Source organism: Alternaria infectoria (genome assembly GCF_024043175.1).
Source record: "Alternaria infectoria strain BMP 0036 chromosome Unknown scaffold_9, whole genome shotgun sequence".
In the NCBI taxonomy this organism is placed as follows: domain Eukaryota; kingdom Fungi; phylum Ascomycota; class Dothideomycetes; order Pleosporales; family Pleosporaceae; genus Alternaria; species Alternaria infectoria.
This window is the reverse complement of record NW_026250698.1, coordinates 219727-234116: the sequence shown is the minus strand read 5'-3', so window position 1 is coordinate 234116 and position 14390 is coordinate 219727. Positions and strand designations below refer to the sequence as shown.

At 53.2% G+C, this 14390-nt stretch overlaps 2 protein-coding genes across 2 annotated transcripts; one reads left to right on the top strand and one right to left on the bottom strand.

Moving 5' to 3' along the window:
* Nucleotides 1-3668: 3668 nt before the first annotated feature.
* Nucleotides 3669-7007, top strand: J4E92_006034 (uncharacterized protein; the record flags this gene model as incomplete). Its single annotated transcript, XM_051497409.1, has 3 exons — nt 3669-3927; nt 4206-4349; nt 4399-7007. The coding sequence occupies 3 exons, from the start codon at nt 3669-3671 to the stop codon at nt 7005-7007; spliced, it is 3012 nt and encodes a 1003-aa protein (XP_051352056.1).
* A 5008-nt stretch (nt 7008-12015) lies between these two features.
* J4E92_006033 (uncharacterized protein) lies at nt 12016-13639 on the bottom strand (the record flags this gene model as incomplete). Its single annotated transcript, XM_051497408.1, has 4 exons — nt 12016-12293; nt 12343-12933; nt 12987-13242; nt 13301-13639. The coding sequence occupies 4 exons, from the start codon at nt 13637-13639 to the stop codon at nt 12016-12018; spliced, it is 1464 nt and encodes a 487-aa protein (XP_051352055.1).
* Between the last annotated feature and the right edge of the window lie 751 nt (nt 13640-14390).

Below are 14390 nucleotides of genomic sequence, written 5' to 3'. Positions count from 1 at the left end.
AACTATGTTGTGCGATGGGTCATATAAGGGTCGGCATAGCATAGCACAACACAATACAGCGTATCTGGATATCACCGATAAGTCCAAGAGACACGTTACATCATTACATTGCAATATGAAGATTTCTGTCATTCAGCATCCGATCTGTAAGAGGTGGATTAGGTGCAGCAGATATGCTTGGCAGCCATAGCGGATAAGACGGCACAATGCTTGTGATTGACACATGGTCTTGTCCCAGAAGCCACATTCATGGCAGAGCCAAGTCGAAACCCCCATATTTCCATGCAATCCTTTACTGAAGTCAGCAAGTACTCAATAGTCTGATGTTAAGCCAAGTTCGTCAGTGACAACACAGCATCCTACAGTGAAGGACTATAGACTTGGCGCGAATGAAATCTAACGCACGCAAGAATCTAAAGGGATATGAAGTAGAGTAGCGCAAAGTAACACATGGTGTAGTCCAATTAAGAAAAGTAACAAGACAAAGTGGCCAAGAGGTTGCACAGACAGGAGATGTATGCTGTGTGGTACACGGTCTCCGCCGAGGCTGGTGTGTCCGCACAGAGCTACTTGGCAGCGGAGGACAAAGACATGTAATCTGCTGACACACTGTTGGGAGAGGAGAAGGAACACATGTACTACTGAACGCTTGGCTTCCCCACGGAGGTGGACTGTGTATACTCTGGGGTAACTGCACTACTAGTCACGGAGTTCTGCTGGTGATGGCTCGCGCTGACACCAAGACGATGTCGAGGTGGCCACTATAATGAATTATAAAGGATGGTAGCCGGAATGAACGGTTGCGTGTGTTCATCAAGAACGATATTGAGGTTGAGCTGCATCATATCGTGGAAGACCAATTTGGACGTCCGCGGCTCGGATAGTCCCGCGAGGGAAGCCAAGGCAATGTCAGAAATGCCGCACCCAAGTGCAACACTTGGAGAAGCTGGGCATACTTTGTCTAAAGTAAGGTGCGGATGGTGAACGATAATGACCCGGGCATGAAGGCATGAAGGAATATGCCCAGGCGGAGAAGGAGGAGAGGCGCACGGCGGACACATTGGATCGTCGGGGGTGTGTGTTCCCAGTGCCAAGGGCGATCTACACAGATCCGTTGCTGACGCAAAATTGATCTGCTACTTGGCGGGCCATCAAACCCATCTGGGGGTGCAACGAGCATAGATTATTTGTGCGCTTGCCCAGACGGGAGAACATGTTATGGCCTCGTGACGATGGTGAAGTAGGTTCTTGGTATGTGATACAGGACCGGTCACGGAAACTCTCTCCACCAGGGGACCGACGCACCGGAGCCAAAGCGACACTTGAACTGGTCGCGCATCAAGGTCTCGCAGAGCTGGCGCCAGTCGAGCGATAGTTCCTGGGCGGTAACATCGATGGCTGGTGAAGGCAGGCGGACGCTCTTTAATTGGTCATCAAAAAGCACAAAGTGGGCTTGCTTGAGCAAACGGTTGCGTTCGGCGTCTGCGACAGCGCCGGGATGGAAGAAAACCTGAGTGAGGCGGCTCGTCAGGTCTACCGTCCCTGCATATGGCCGGCGCAAGGATGGCGTGTCGTTCACAGTTGCCGGTGAAGATAGTTTCAGAACAAGTCTGGCCTTGGAGCTAGCGGGGACAAAAGACGAGGGCTGGAAGCGAAACGACGGCAACTGCACGCGGAAGGTGTGATATGGGGATTGTGTATCACAGCGAAGATCAGGAGGACTGGCATGGTGAGTGAAAGTTTCCCGAGCAGCGCAGGGTGAAACGCGGCTTACAGCAAGTTCCATAGCGTCTGTCCAGCGAAGCGAAGACTGCAGGTACGCGAGACGATGCGCGCGAAGACATCTTGCGCGACATGAGCCAGAAAGGGAGATATCTGGCGCAGCACGAACCAGGCGAAACAGTGATCGTCTATATACATGATGATAATGTGCCATATCTCGACCGGTAAGTCTTCAGGCGACATGACACGCACATGGCGTTGCAATGCGCGTGACGGTCGCGGACCGACAGCGGTATTGGCGGTGGGGGTTGGCGATTCAGGGCTCGGGGCAGACATGGAGAGGTTGGTGTCGGCAGCGGCGACGGAGGGTGATATTTGTGGGTGCGATGATTATTCCCGCACTCGTTCTGGAGGCTGAGGCAATGCGGTGAGGCTCACTGGTGTACCGGCGAAGCATCGGCAGTCGCGCAGCCAAGGGAGGCGAGAGCGAGCCACAGGCAGGACGTCACGTGGCGCGCCGACGCGGCTTCCTCGTTGGGAAGGCCTTCCTCGGTCTGGAAAGAACTGGGGCGCGTTGGCGCATCCATGCCTGCAGCCTCACGACAGCCAAGTCATCTCGGTCGCGATCCAAATTCAACAGACAGGACCCTGCGCAACGTCGTGTGTGCGTAGCATCGCAACGGCGCCATGGGACGTGTGGAGTCGCAGATAGCATGTATTGTATGACCACAACATGGGGTGTAATTGGGAGCCGTTGGCCAGGCGACGCTGGGCGGCTGGGGGCCTCTGATTCGGCCGATATGGTCGGGTGGTGGACAGCTAAGGCTGATTCGAGGCAGGCCCCGAGACGCCCCTTAGCCGCTTGGCACGTGCTTAATCATGGAGTGCGGTCCTTTGTGCAGAAGCGGCGGCGGTCGATTACGCGGGGGGCAGAAAACAATTGCTTCATCTGGGCATGCTGGTCGCGCGCGCTGCATGGGGGGAGTCGGATATTATGGCGCGGCGGCTGCAGTTGAGGGAGTTGGGATAAGTGGCATATCTTGGTTCGTGGGTCTGGAAGGCCGCTAGAAGAAAATTGTGCAAATGCGAAAGTCGGAAAGTCGCGCAGGCAGCGTGGGGAGCAGTCTGGATACGCGGCTCTCTCGTACGGGGGGAAAATGCCTCGCACTCTGGCTGAGATCGCGCCAAGCACTCAAGCTTTCCTGCGTGTGAGTGCTGAAGCTTGGTGCGTCCGGAGTGAGCAAGGTGCGTGGAGGAGCTGTTTGCCGGTCGCTCTTGCCAAACGTCATGGGAGCTGATCCCTGCAGCGCTGCACGCTTGTCGCGGACTGTCGCGCTATCTCCAGCTTAATCTCTGCTGCCGCTGGTGGAGAAGCAATGAACCGCGCTGCGAATCGCGACGCCGGCTGCTGACATCCCAATTGCTGTCGGCTGGTGCCCGTCGAGGTACCAGAGTCTGCGCACACAGCAACCGCAGTCGCAGCCGTACAGCATCGTAGTAAGCACTCCGTCATCAGCGCATCACGCTCGGCCGGGCGCTGCGACGGCCAATCTCTGCGCCATGTCGCGCGCCGATGATGTAGCGGCTGGCGCACGGGCCGCTCACAACAAATTCACCCCCGGGACTCTCGGCTCGAGCTAAGCTCCATCCGCGGTTAGCTTTATGACAATCATAAATCCCTCATAGCGGCCAAAGGTCGGTCCTTGCTGAGTTTTTCCCTGGGTTGATACGTGGGTGAGTTTCTGCCGCGCTACTTAACCAGAGCCTCTCCCGCACCCTCTGCACTTTCTTCACAGAGAAGGCCCTGCTTGCAGTTACCCATTTGCACAGCACATTCGACCTGACACTCAACCTCACCGTCAAGTCGCCTCGGAAAGCCTTCTCTGTGCCTAGAGTTACCGGATATAATAATACATACGAGCAACAGCATTCCTTAATTCGACAAGATGGCGCCCAACGACGATGTTGAGCGCCCCCGCGCCTCCAGCGCCGCTGAGCGGCAAAAGTCCATCGTCTCCATGACCGAGTTCGAGGGCATGGACGAGTACACGGCGCTCCAGAAGTACATCCTCTTCTACCGCGACACCCGAACCAACCCGCACGCCGAGCAGACCCAGAAGAAGAAGGCCTGGTGGCAGTTCTGGAAGTCGGGTTCTCCCACCGCCGCCACTCCCATCCAGGACGCCGGCGCTGTCCCTGACGACTGTAAGTTTTACCAATCTCTCCCTCACAACATCCGTTTGCAGCAATGCGCTGCGGCGCGTCACCTGCCTCGCCAATTCATCCTTTGTTGAGCTCGAGGGCCGACATCTGGTGGCTGGCGCGGGCCTGGTCCGCGCTCAAGCTGCTCCCTGCTAGCGACGCGATAGCGGCCTCCTCGGTGGAGCCAATCATGCAGACCGGCTCCACCAAACTACCCGCTTCTGCAGCATGCGAGATGAGCAACACGATGAGGAAACAAATTTGCTAACATCGCATTGCAGACCTCAACACTGAGCTCCGCACTGGTTTGACATCCGCCGATGTTGAGCAGCGTCGCAAGCGTTATGGCTTCAACGAAATCTCCTCCGAGAAGACCAACCTTCTCAAGCAATTCATCGGTTACTTCACTGGTCCCATTCTATACGGTAAGCATCCCTGCACAATTTGGCCTAGCGCAAAACTAACGCATCATAGTCATGGAGCTCGCTGCTCTTCTCGCCGCTGGTCTTCAGGATTGGGTCGATTTCGGTGTCATCTGCGGTATCCTGTTGCTCAACGCCATCGTCGGTTGGTACCAGGAGAAGCAGGCTGCCGATGTCGTCGCTTCGCTCAAGGGTGATATCGCCATGAAGGCCACCGTCGTTCGTGACAACCAGCAACAGACCATTCTCGCTCGCGAGCTTGTTCCCGGTGACATCGTCGTTATTGAGGAGGGCCAGTCCGTCCCCGGTGACGCCCGTCTTATCTGCGGCTACGACCACCCTGAGGACTTCGACTTGTACATGAAGCTCAAGGCTGAGGACAAGTTCCACGACGCTGACCCCGAGGACGAGAAGGATGACGAAGTCGATGAGGAGAAGTTCGACGAGGAGAACCCTATCACTCAGGGCCACCCTCTCGTTGCTTGCGATCAATCGTCCATCACCGGAGAGTCTCTCGCTGTCGACAAGTACATGGGAGAGGTCGCCTACTACACCACTGGTTGCAAGCGCGGCAAGGCCTACGGTATCGTCATCACCACTGCTAAGCACTCTTTCGTCGGTCGCACTGCTACCCTCGTTCAGGGCGCTCAGGACCAGGGTCACTTCAAGGCTATCATGAACTCCATCGGAACGGCGCTTCTCGTCCTCGTCATGTTCTTCATCCTGCTCGCCTGGATTGGTGGTTTCTTCCGTCACATTCCCATTGCTAAGGCCCGTGAGGGAACCGACAAGTCCGTCACCCTTCTCCACTACGCCCTCATCATGTTCATCGTCGGTGTCCCCGTCGGTCTTCCCGTCGTCACCACCACCACCCTCGCTGTCGGTGCTGCCTACCTCGCTGAGCAGAAGGCTATTGTCCAGAAGCTCACTGCCATCGAGTCGCTTGCCGGTGTCGATGTTCTCTGCTCTGACAAGACCGGTACTCTCACCGCTAACCAGCTCTCTCTCCGCGAGCCTTACGTTGCTGAGGGCCAGGACGTCAACTGGATGATGGCTGTCGCTGCTCTTGCCTCTTCCCACAACCTGAAGTCGCTCGACCCCATTGACAAGGTCACCATTCTTACCATCCGCCGCTACCCCAAGGCCCGCGAGATCCTCAACATGGGCTGGAAGACTGAGAAGTTCACTCCCTTCGACCCCGTCTCCAAGCGTATCACTGCTGTCTGCCACATGGGCGGCGACAAGTACGTCTGCGCCAAGGGTGCCCCCAAGGCCATTGTCAACCTTGCCAACTGCGATGAGGTCACCGCTACCCTCTACAAGGAGAAGGCCGCTGAGTTCGCTCGCCGTGGTTTCCGATCTCTCGGTGTCGCTTACCAGAAGAATGACGGTGACTGGATCCTTCTCGGTCTCTTGTCCATGTTCGACCCCCCTCGTGAGGATACCGCCCAGACCATCATTGAGGCTCAGCAGCTCGGTGTTCCCGTCAAGATGTTGACTGGTGACGCTATTGCCATCGCTAAGGAGACCTGCAAGATGCTTGCTCTCGGTACCAAGGTTTACAACTCTTCCAAGCTCATCGGCGGTGGTCTCACTGGTACCACCCAGCACGACCTCGTTGAGCGCGCCGACGGTTTCGCTGAAGTCTTCCCTGAGCACAAGTACCAGGTCGTCGAGATGCTCCAACAGCGTGGCCACTTGACTGCCATGACTGGTGACGGTGTCAACGACGCTCCCTCGCTCAAGAAGTCTGACTGTGGTATTGCCGTCGAGGGTTCCACTGAGGCTGCCCAGGCTGCCGCTGATATCGTCTTCCTTGCCCCCGGTCTCTCCACCATTGTTTTGGCTATCAAGACTTCTCGCCAGATTTTCCAGCGTATGAAGGCCTACATCCAGTACCGTATCGCTCTCTGCCTGCACTTGGAAGTCTACCTCGTCACCTCCATGATCATCCTCAACGAGACCATCCGCGCTGAGCTCATCGTCTTCCTTGCCCTCTTCGCTGATTTGGCCACCGTCGCTGTCGCCTACGACAATGCCCACTCTGAGCAACGCCCCGTCGAATGGCAACTGCCCAAGATCTGGTTCATCTCCGTCATTCTCGGTCTCCTCCTCGCTCTCGGTACCTGGATCGTCCGTGGTACTCTCTTCATCCCCAGCGGAGGTATCATCCAGAACTTCGGTGCTATCCAGCCCATTCTCTTCCTCGAGGTTGCTCTTACTGAGAACTGGTTGATCTTCGTTACCCGTGGTGGCAAGACCTTCCCCTCATTCCAGCTGATTATCGCTATTCTCGGTGTCGACGCTCTCGCGACCATCTTCACCCTCTTCGGCTGGATGTCCGGTGCTCCTTACCAGACCAACCCTCCCACCATCAACAGCAGGTTCCGTGACGACGGATGGGTCGACATTGTCACCGTCGTTGTCGTCTGGGCCTACTCCATTGGTGTCACCATCATCATCGCCATTGTCTACTACATGCTTAACCGCATCGCATGGCTCGACACCCTCGGCCGCAAGGACCGCAGCCGCAAGAACCCTGCCATTGAGAACATGATTGCCGCCCTCAGCAAGCTGTCTCTCGAGCACGGCAAGGACAAGCACGGCACAACCCGCTACGTCCTTGCTCCCCGTGCTGTTGAAGAGGAGGATGACGAGTAAATTAGGGTCGCTACTCAACCATGACGCGATGTGTATTTGGATATTTGTACGGGATTGATGAACCCACCTGAAGCAAGGTTAATTTTTCATCACTGTCTTGCTAGTCTTCTCATGTATACCAAGAAGCATAATTTCATTGTCTCAAATTAATACCCCGATTGCAATCATCGCTGTGACCTACTTGACGTGAGCCAACTTCTTCTACTTCAAATTCTGTGTTGAGTTCCAACTTGAGCTTCAATGAATTCCCCCAATCATTTCTGTGCAATAAAGTTCACACGAAGTCCTACGCGTCGCTAGTACATCGGAAAGATTCACGGCTTTCCAATTGCCGCTAGTCACCCGCCTTACATTCCGTCGACACAACACCGATAAGAACGACAGCTGGTGGTCACACAGCATGCATACCCAAGTCAAGCCACTTACGACTTCTGCGCGGAGCAAACCATAACAGCACGCGGGGTAGATAGCTCGTGGTAGCTCACCCTCTCTGCCAGTTCCCAAGCGGGGTAAAGCGACAGCTGCACGCCATCGCCTCCCTCTACTAATGCACCAACCAACGGCTGGGCAAGCCCATGCAAGCTATCGCGAACATGACATACTTTGTGCAGCAGCTCGCGCAAGGCATGTAATGCTTAGGCGAACGTGACACACATGCACGGTGAAGCAATTGATTACTTAGAACGACATTAGCTATCTTGCTCACCCACCCAATAGCATTCTCGAGAGACTAAGAGATCGAGACACGGTCGCTGTACTCCTTTTCCGTATCGCATCGCAATATTCCAAGTCTGCCACGTAAAGCCTACGAACTAATAGTACCCCCGAAGAGACTACTTCGAAAAGAGGTTGGGCTAGATGGTGATGCGCATCTCCGGCCAACGTTTTCGTCGCGATCCAGTGGTGTATTGGTTATATTGGGTGGCCTTAATAGCGTGCCGAGCCTCCGTGACGGTTGGAACTAAACCTCTTCGCGTGCGCCTGTCTGGGCAAAGTGACATACCCGTGGACATGCCCCCCATGCCATTGCAGCGCGTCGCATCGGATCGTTCACGACGACGATGGCTGATGCCATTGTGACGCTTGTCGCATCTTCTTCGCATCGGCAGCACAACGTGTCGCGCCTTGATCACGTCTCCCGATCCTGAGGCGCTCTGACAATGGGGAAAAAGGCTTGCCAATTGCTTGTCACGCATTTTCTGCCCGGGCCAAGACGCGGAGTGTTTCGTCGCCCACATCTTAGCAGCCTTACTTTGCTCCTGACATGGATGCTGTTTGTATTGATACACGTTTCAATAAAAACCACTCCCGCGCAGCGTTCTCCCGACGCGAACACGGAGGATGTGCAAAAAGGAAACTTGAATCGGGAACTGCGTGACTGTGCGACAGTCCCGACTCATGCTCACTTATCACGATGCATGACGTTTGATCGCCGCTTTGCGGAGTCGACGTTTTCCTCACGATACGTATCGCAAGCCGTGCACGACAGCTGTTTAGCCGCAACTTTTTGCGTCGCAGGACGCAATGTCGATCGCACGGGGTGTGTGTCCGCGGGCGGCTTTTGGACACGCTGGCTGGCTGGGCAGAGAATTGCGTGTTTCTGGCTGGGGGGTGGTTGGGTGTTGTGTGATCATCCCGCCTTCGATGTCATCACGCCGATGTTCTGGCTGCACGAGCTGCGACGGGGAAGCGCAGATAAGCGATGGCTGGGGGGCTGGGACTTGATGCAAAGCAATGCTTGCTTGCTTGTGTAGCCTTATCGTGACTGCACGTGTTTCAGCTTCCGTGGCTTGAAGGACGTCATGGCTCGGGTGGTTGTGGTGGTGCTGTCGGCGCGGGTCGATGACGCCGAGACGGGCCGTTAGAGGTGCTACTTTGCTTCTTGGGGATGACGTGGAGGGTTGCAGTGGTGTTGTACATCATTGTGGCTCGGGAATTTGCGACAGTCTTGGTGGCTTGGATGATGGGAGGTACCTAGGTAGCCCTGGAGATGAGTGATGGAAAGTTACGCGTTCTCACCTCATACCAGAAAGCAACTGAACAAGTCTGCAGCCCACGTTAAGATGAAAACTTGCAATAAGCTGCTCCGTTCTAGACGAAGCGTAACATCTACATCGCACATCCAGGAAGACTGCTCTTTTGTGAAGATTTGCGCAAATCTTGACTATTCAACTACACAGTATATTCCCTTCCGTCGCCTGTCATATTGTGTCATCTAGCAACAGATGTTCAAGTCCAGTGCTGGGGTCCAATTCCTGGACATACATCTGTTCCTCGTGTGGAGATTTATATCCCATACGCCCCACGAATGTCATTAACACATGATATGCGGACAAAGTCGCCAAAGCCCAATGTAGGGCTCCATAGTATCGAGCAGACGGCACGTCGTTGTAATCGACGAAGTTTTGTTTACTGAGTAGTAAGAATGCCATGGCAAACGGTAGGCGGAAATATACCACCCTGTATTCTGGTCGTATGTAAACCATAAACCGTACTGCCGGAAGTGTGATAAAGTAGACTGACGTGACGGCAAGACCAAGACCGAGCGCCTCGAATGAAAATGCATTAGGCTGCCCGAATGTAATTAAGACCAGCATAGCTATGGTTCCATAGAGGGCGTGCACCCGCGGATCTTTAGTGATAATTAAGTTGAATGCACTGATCGAAAGTGCATACAGTTGATGTGCACGATGCCTATCGACTGATGCCAGATCGATCTTCACAGACAGGACGTCTTGGCTCGAAATACGCTTCCACGAGGCCGATGCATGGATTGTTTCTGATGGTTGAGTGGGTATGTAAATGATTCGAGAGCGCGAATTTGACGGTGGCTCTGTGGACGATACGCTGAGGAGATCCTCCGAATCTGTCAAGATTTCATTCCCAGCGATGTGGAATAGTTGGATGCGTACGTTGACTTCATATCGCCTCTCGAATCTGACGTCCACTCTTATCAGAACCTTCAAACACGATATATTCTCACAGTCACTGCTCGTATTGTCCGAGTATGGGGACGGAGGATGAAGAAGGACCCCATAGCTGGCCCACTCTCGTTGGTCGGGCATTCGGATCGACGGATATTGTGAGTTTAGTTCGGGGCGCAGGATGTTCGGATCCAGATCTGCAGGCTCGCTCAGACAATCCCAAGTCCCAGTCGATGGATTGAGATAGATGATCTTTGGCTTCCACGAGATCAATTCGGGTAAGCTGTTGACTGATAGTAATCGTGGGGTCAAAGGCGGTAGTGTTCTGAGTACAACGCAGTTCGTCATATGTGCATCGTCAAACTCGTCAGGCAAGTCAGGAACGTGCTCACGGCCCGGAAAGAGAGTGAATGATTCGGCAGACCTCTCCACGGCACGTAGAGGTATGCGAATACGATACCCAGGTTGCGCGTCTGAATAACAGGCGAGAATGGCAAAATACTCGGGACTTCGTATGGCATTGTCACTCCTGTTCTGGAATAGTGGTAGGCGAATTTGGAGCCCTTTGTTGTTCAAAGTGAAGGCAGCAGCGTCATCACTAGCCAGTGATATTTTATTGCACTTTTGGAAGTACTTAGGATGAGCGGCGAAGAGGTTACCATCTGATGTATTTGGCTCCCCGTCCTCGGGACGAAGCCACGCAAGAAACGATTGGTCGGGATTGACTTTGAGGTACTCTTCTTGTAATCTTCGGAACGCTTTGACACCCCCTTCTCCGTAAAGCAGCGGCATGTTGACATCGAGGAGACCCATGAGGCAGTAGGCGATATCTTCATGTCTTGTCGTAGTTCGATTCGATGCCCAAGCAACTCTTTTGGCAAAGCTCGCTCCATGAACACGGCTCGTAGAATCTACACCACGTAGAAAATACTCGTCAATCCCAGTTATTCCTGCAATTTGATTTGCCGTTGCCACCTCCTCTCGGATACCAATCTTTCGCCATGCGGCGTTGTCGTCTTCTACGTAGAACACAAGGCTCTTCGGCGCGATGAGTTCTTGAAGAGTCCAACCTCGCGTAAACCACTTGGCTTTTCCCAAATCTTTGACGTCCGAGATGTCCTCGAGAAAAGCGTAACATACTTCGGCTTCCTGGTACCAGCGAAACATGGAGTTAATGGACTCCGACAACTCAGCGCTACTGCTTTTGTCGATGCAGCAAGTATCGCACCAAACATAGCCATGTCCATCATCCTCGGCTTGTTTGCATGATAGTTCAATCTTTTTCCAACCAGCCTTGTCCTTATCAGGCTGCTGAGATTGCATCTCACTGAAGGTGATCTCCTCGGTACCCCATGTGTGAGACAGGATATCGTATTTCGGGGTTGACCATGTGTGAGACAGGATAGCGTATTCTGGGGGTGAACGACCTGTAAAGTCCTCCAGGTTCTTGTTTTTTACGTTGATGAGTCTCATCTTCGAGACAAAATTTGATTGAGGATGTGTAGAGCAGGAAGCAAAGTGCTGAGGTTGGGAATAAGCCACACATAGGTAATGTCAGCCTACGCAGGCTTGGCAGCTGCGCCCCCGTAAGCTAAATTGAGCCCCCAAACCATCGGCTGTGATCTAGATTACACAGTCAGAGTATATGCGCAAATTTATACCCTATGAAGTCGATCGCTGTCTCCGTGAAGATCTCCAGTCGACTATCTTTGCCTATTGGAGGTTGAAGGCCTTCGCAGGCTCCAGATAAGGCAGGCGCAAGTCTTAGTGTAGTTAGCTCAGAGTAAGATGTTGACTTGAGCTGAATATGCGATTCTTACGGCGCTTGCGAAAATCTTGTGTCTATTGTCTGGAGTAAGCTTTGCAACTGCCTTTTCGTAAGCCTTCGATGATATTCGTTCCTCAAGTCTTTCTGCGATGCTTCATTGTGGGCAATGTGCTTCCATACACGCAAGCGACACTACCACAGCATCCCCTCAGTTTACAGTAGATCCATGCATATAAGAGCCTCCTATTTTATTCCGATATCAGTCGGCAAAACGACATGCGCAGGAGTAGTGTTTCCATTTATACAGAACCATGCATCAAGCACTGCCGTTGAACAGCTTCGGTTTCACGTCCCCCCTAGCCTTTGCAGGAAGCAGCTTCAACAGCCCAAACAAGCCGAAGGACAGAACGAGCTGACAAAGCCAGAAAAGTTGACCACCCAGAATATGGTACTTGACGCCAATAGCATATATACTAGTCGCAAGAGCCGGTGCTACGGATCGAATGCCACTCTGCGCCGCAAGTGCGACGGCGTTGAGCGTACCGAGTGTTTCGTGTGAGGGCGATGTATCGTTGAGCGCGAGCTGGACGCTGGCTGTTGTATACGTTAGCGAAGCAAGATACAGGTGTCTATGGAGACTTACTAAAGGCCATCGACACTCCGCTTGCAAGGACTAGAAGAGGTGGCCCAGTAGCCCAGAAGATGGTAGTATGCCCATGCCGGAGTAGAAAATTGTATACCGGACCGACGATGAATAGAAGTGGCCAGACTGATGCACATAGATAGAGCACATAGCCAGTACCTACGCGTTTGTGTAGCGCAGGGAATACAATGAGTAGCCAGGCTGCTTGAGATACTCCGTTCAACGCTGTGCAAGCAGCGATAAGTTCTGCGGTGAAGCCGAGGCCACCCAACTTGACGGGTGTATACTGTGCGACTGGAAAGACGGCTGTGAATGTGAATGCCATCAGCATCACGTAGTTGTATACGACGAGTACTCGCATGACGCCGGGCCGGTTGATCAGCTCCCAGGTAGACATGGTGGATTTTGCAGCCTTCTTCTTGTCGCCATGGATGTGCAGTGTTTCTTTAACGAAAAGCATCGTTGTGATTGCTGCAGAGATAGCGAGAGCCGATACGACAAAATTAGGAAGCGCGTAGGGATAGTCATGCCAGAACTGCAGTTTGCTAAAGGTTGATGTGAACTTATCCGCAGGGCGTTCGAGTGCACCACCTATAGATCTGTACTTAGCTCATTGTTGGCTCATGGCGTTGCGGGACACATACCTATCAGCGGACCGATGAAGATACCCATGTTGCTAGCGAAAGCAAAGAAGCTGAAAGCTCGCGCTTGAGTATGTTTAGTACTGTTCTCAGAAATCATTGCCCGGACAGTGAGGACCGTTCCAGCAAAGGCACCACCCAGGCATCTGAACAATGCCATTTGCCAGAGGGTCTGGCTCATTCCAAAGAGAGTCGTGGCGACAGTCAAGCCCAACAAAGATATGATGAGAGTAGGCTTCCTCCCATATCGATCAGAAGCCTGGATGCTATGTCAGCAAGTGTCTTTCCTCCTTTACAGCGAAACCAGTGATACTTACCCTCCCCCAAAAGATCATCACACACATCTGCGTCGCACTAAACAGACTCTCGATCAAGCCCGAGTAAAACCCAACATCCTCCTTATCCACATTCCCCACCCTCTCAATCATAAAATTGATATAAGGGAAGATGGAGAAAAAGGAAATCGGCGCTACGCATACCGTAAAGCACAGGAGAAAGATCTGAGCTTTGGGCAGTGGCTTATCCTGGTCTTCTTCTTCGATGTCATCTTGCTGAGATGAAGGGTCGATCGATTGATCCTCTGTTATCGGTGTTGGGTCTACTTGGGTTAGGAGAGGTGTGTTCTCATCAGCGGGTTTGCTAGACGATGAAGACATCCTGACTAGATAGAGGCCGCTCGGGCGACTTTAGATGCGGAAGTCGCGTGACCGGTGGGAGTTCGGAGGCAATCGCCCCAGTATGACCAACGTCGCGGTAAGAACGACAAATAGTAAAATGAACAACACAACAGCTGGGTAAGATGAGGAGGACCTAGATAAGGATTTGAGTCATATCATGCTGATTCATGCGTGAGATGGAAGGTAGCATGTAAGCATTTTGCAGAGGAACGCGTCGCTTCGTGCCTTCCCGCGGAGGACAACACTTCCGCGCTAGCAGGGATGTCCAACCACTCGTCCCAATTCCACACGTCGTTACTTTGATCGAAAGGCCAGGCACGTTTGCGACGCGTCGCGCGTGTTTGACTGTCGTACGTTCACGTAAATACGTGCCAGGTCGAGGTTTTGAGATACACATGAGCTTGCAGCTGCAGATTGCGTTGTCACATCATCACTCATCACGCAGAGACAGCCAAAGATCGTAAGGGATATGAAAGTGTCCATAGGCTCTAAGCTACAATCTTAAGATCCTACACCCCCATGTGAGCTCAAGCTCCTCCATAACTCAAACACCCAACCATTGGCCCGCTGTGCTATTTTGTGGACAATCGACATGTGTAAAACCCCGGGATAACAAGGCACCAATACAAGGATGCCCCCGCTACTAGGCTTGTCATGATCTCGAGAACCGTACGCAAGAACACGCTTGGAAGAAAACCGTCAGTCGATGAATCGCGTAGACGCATGACCT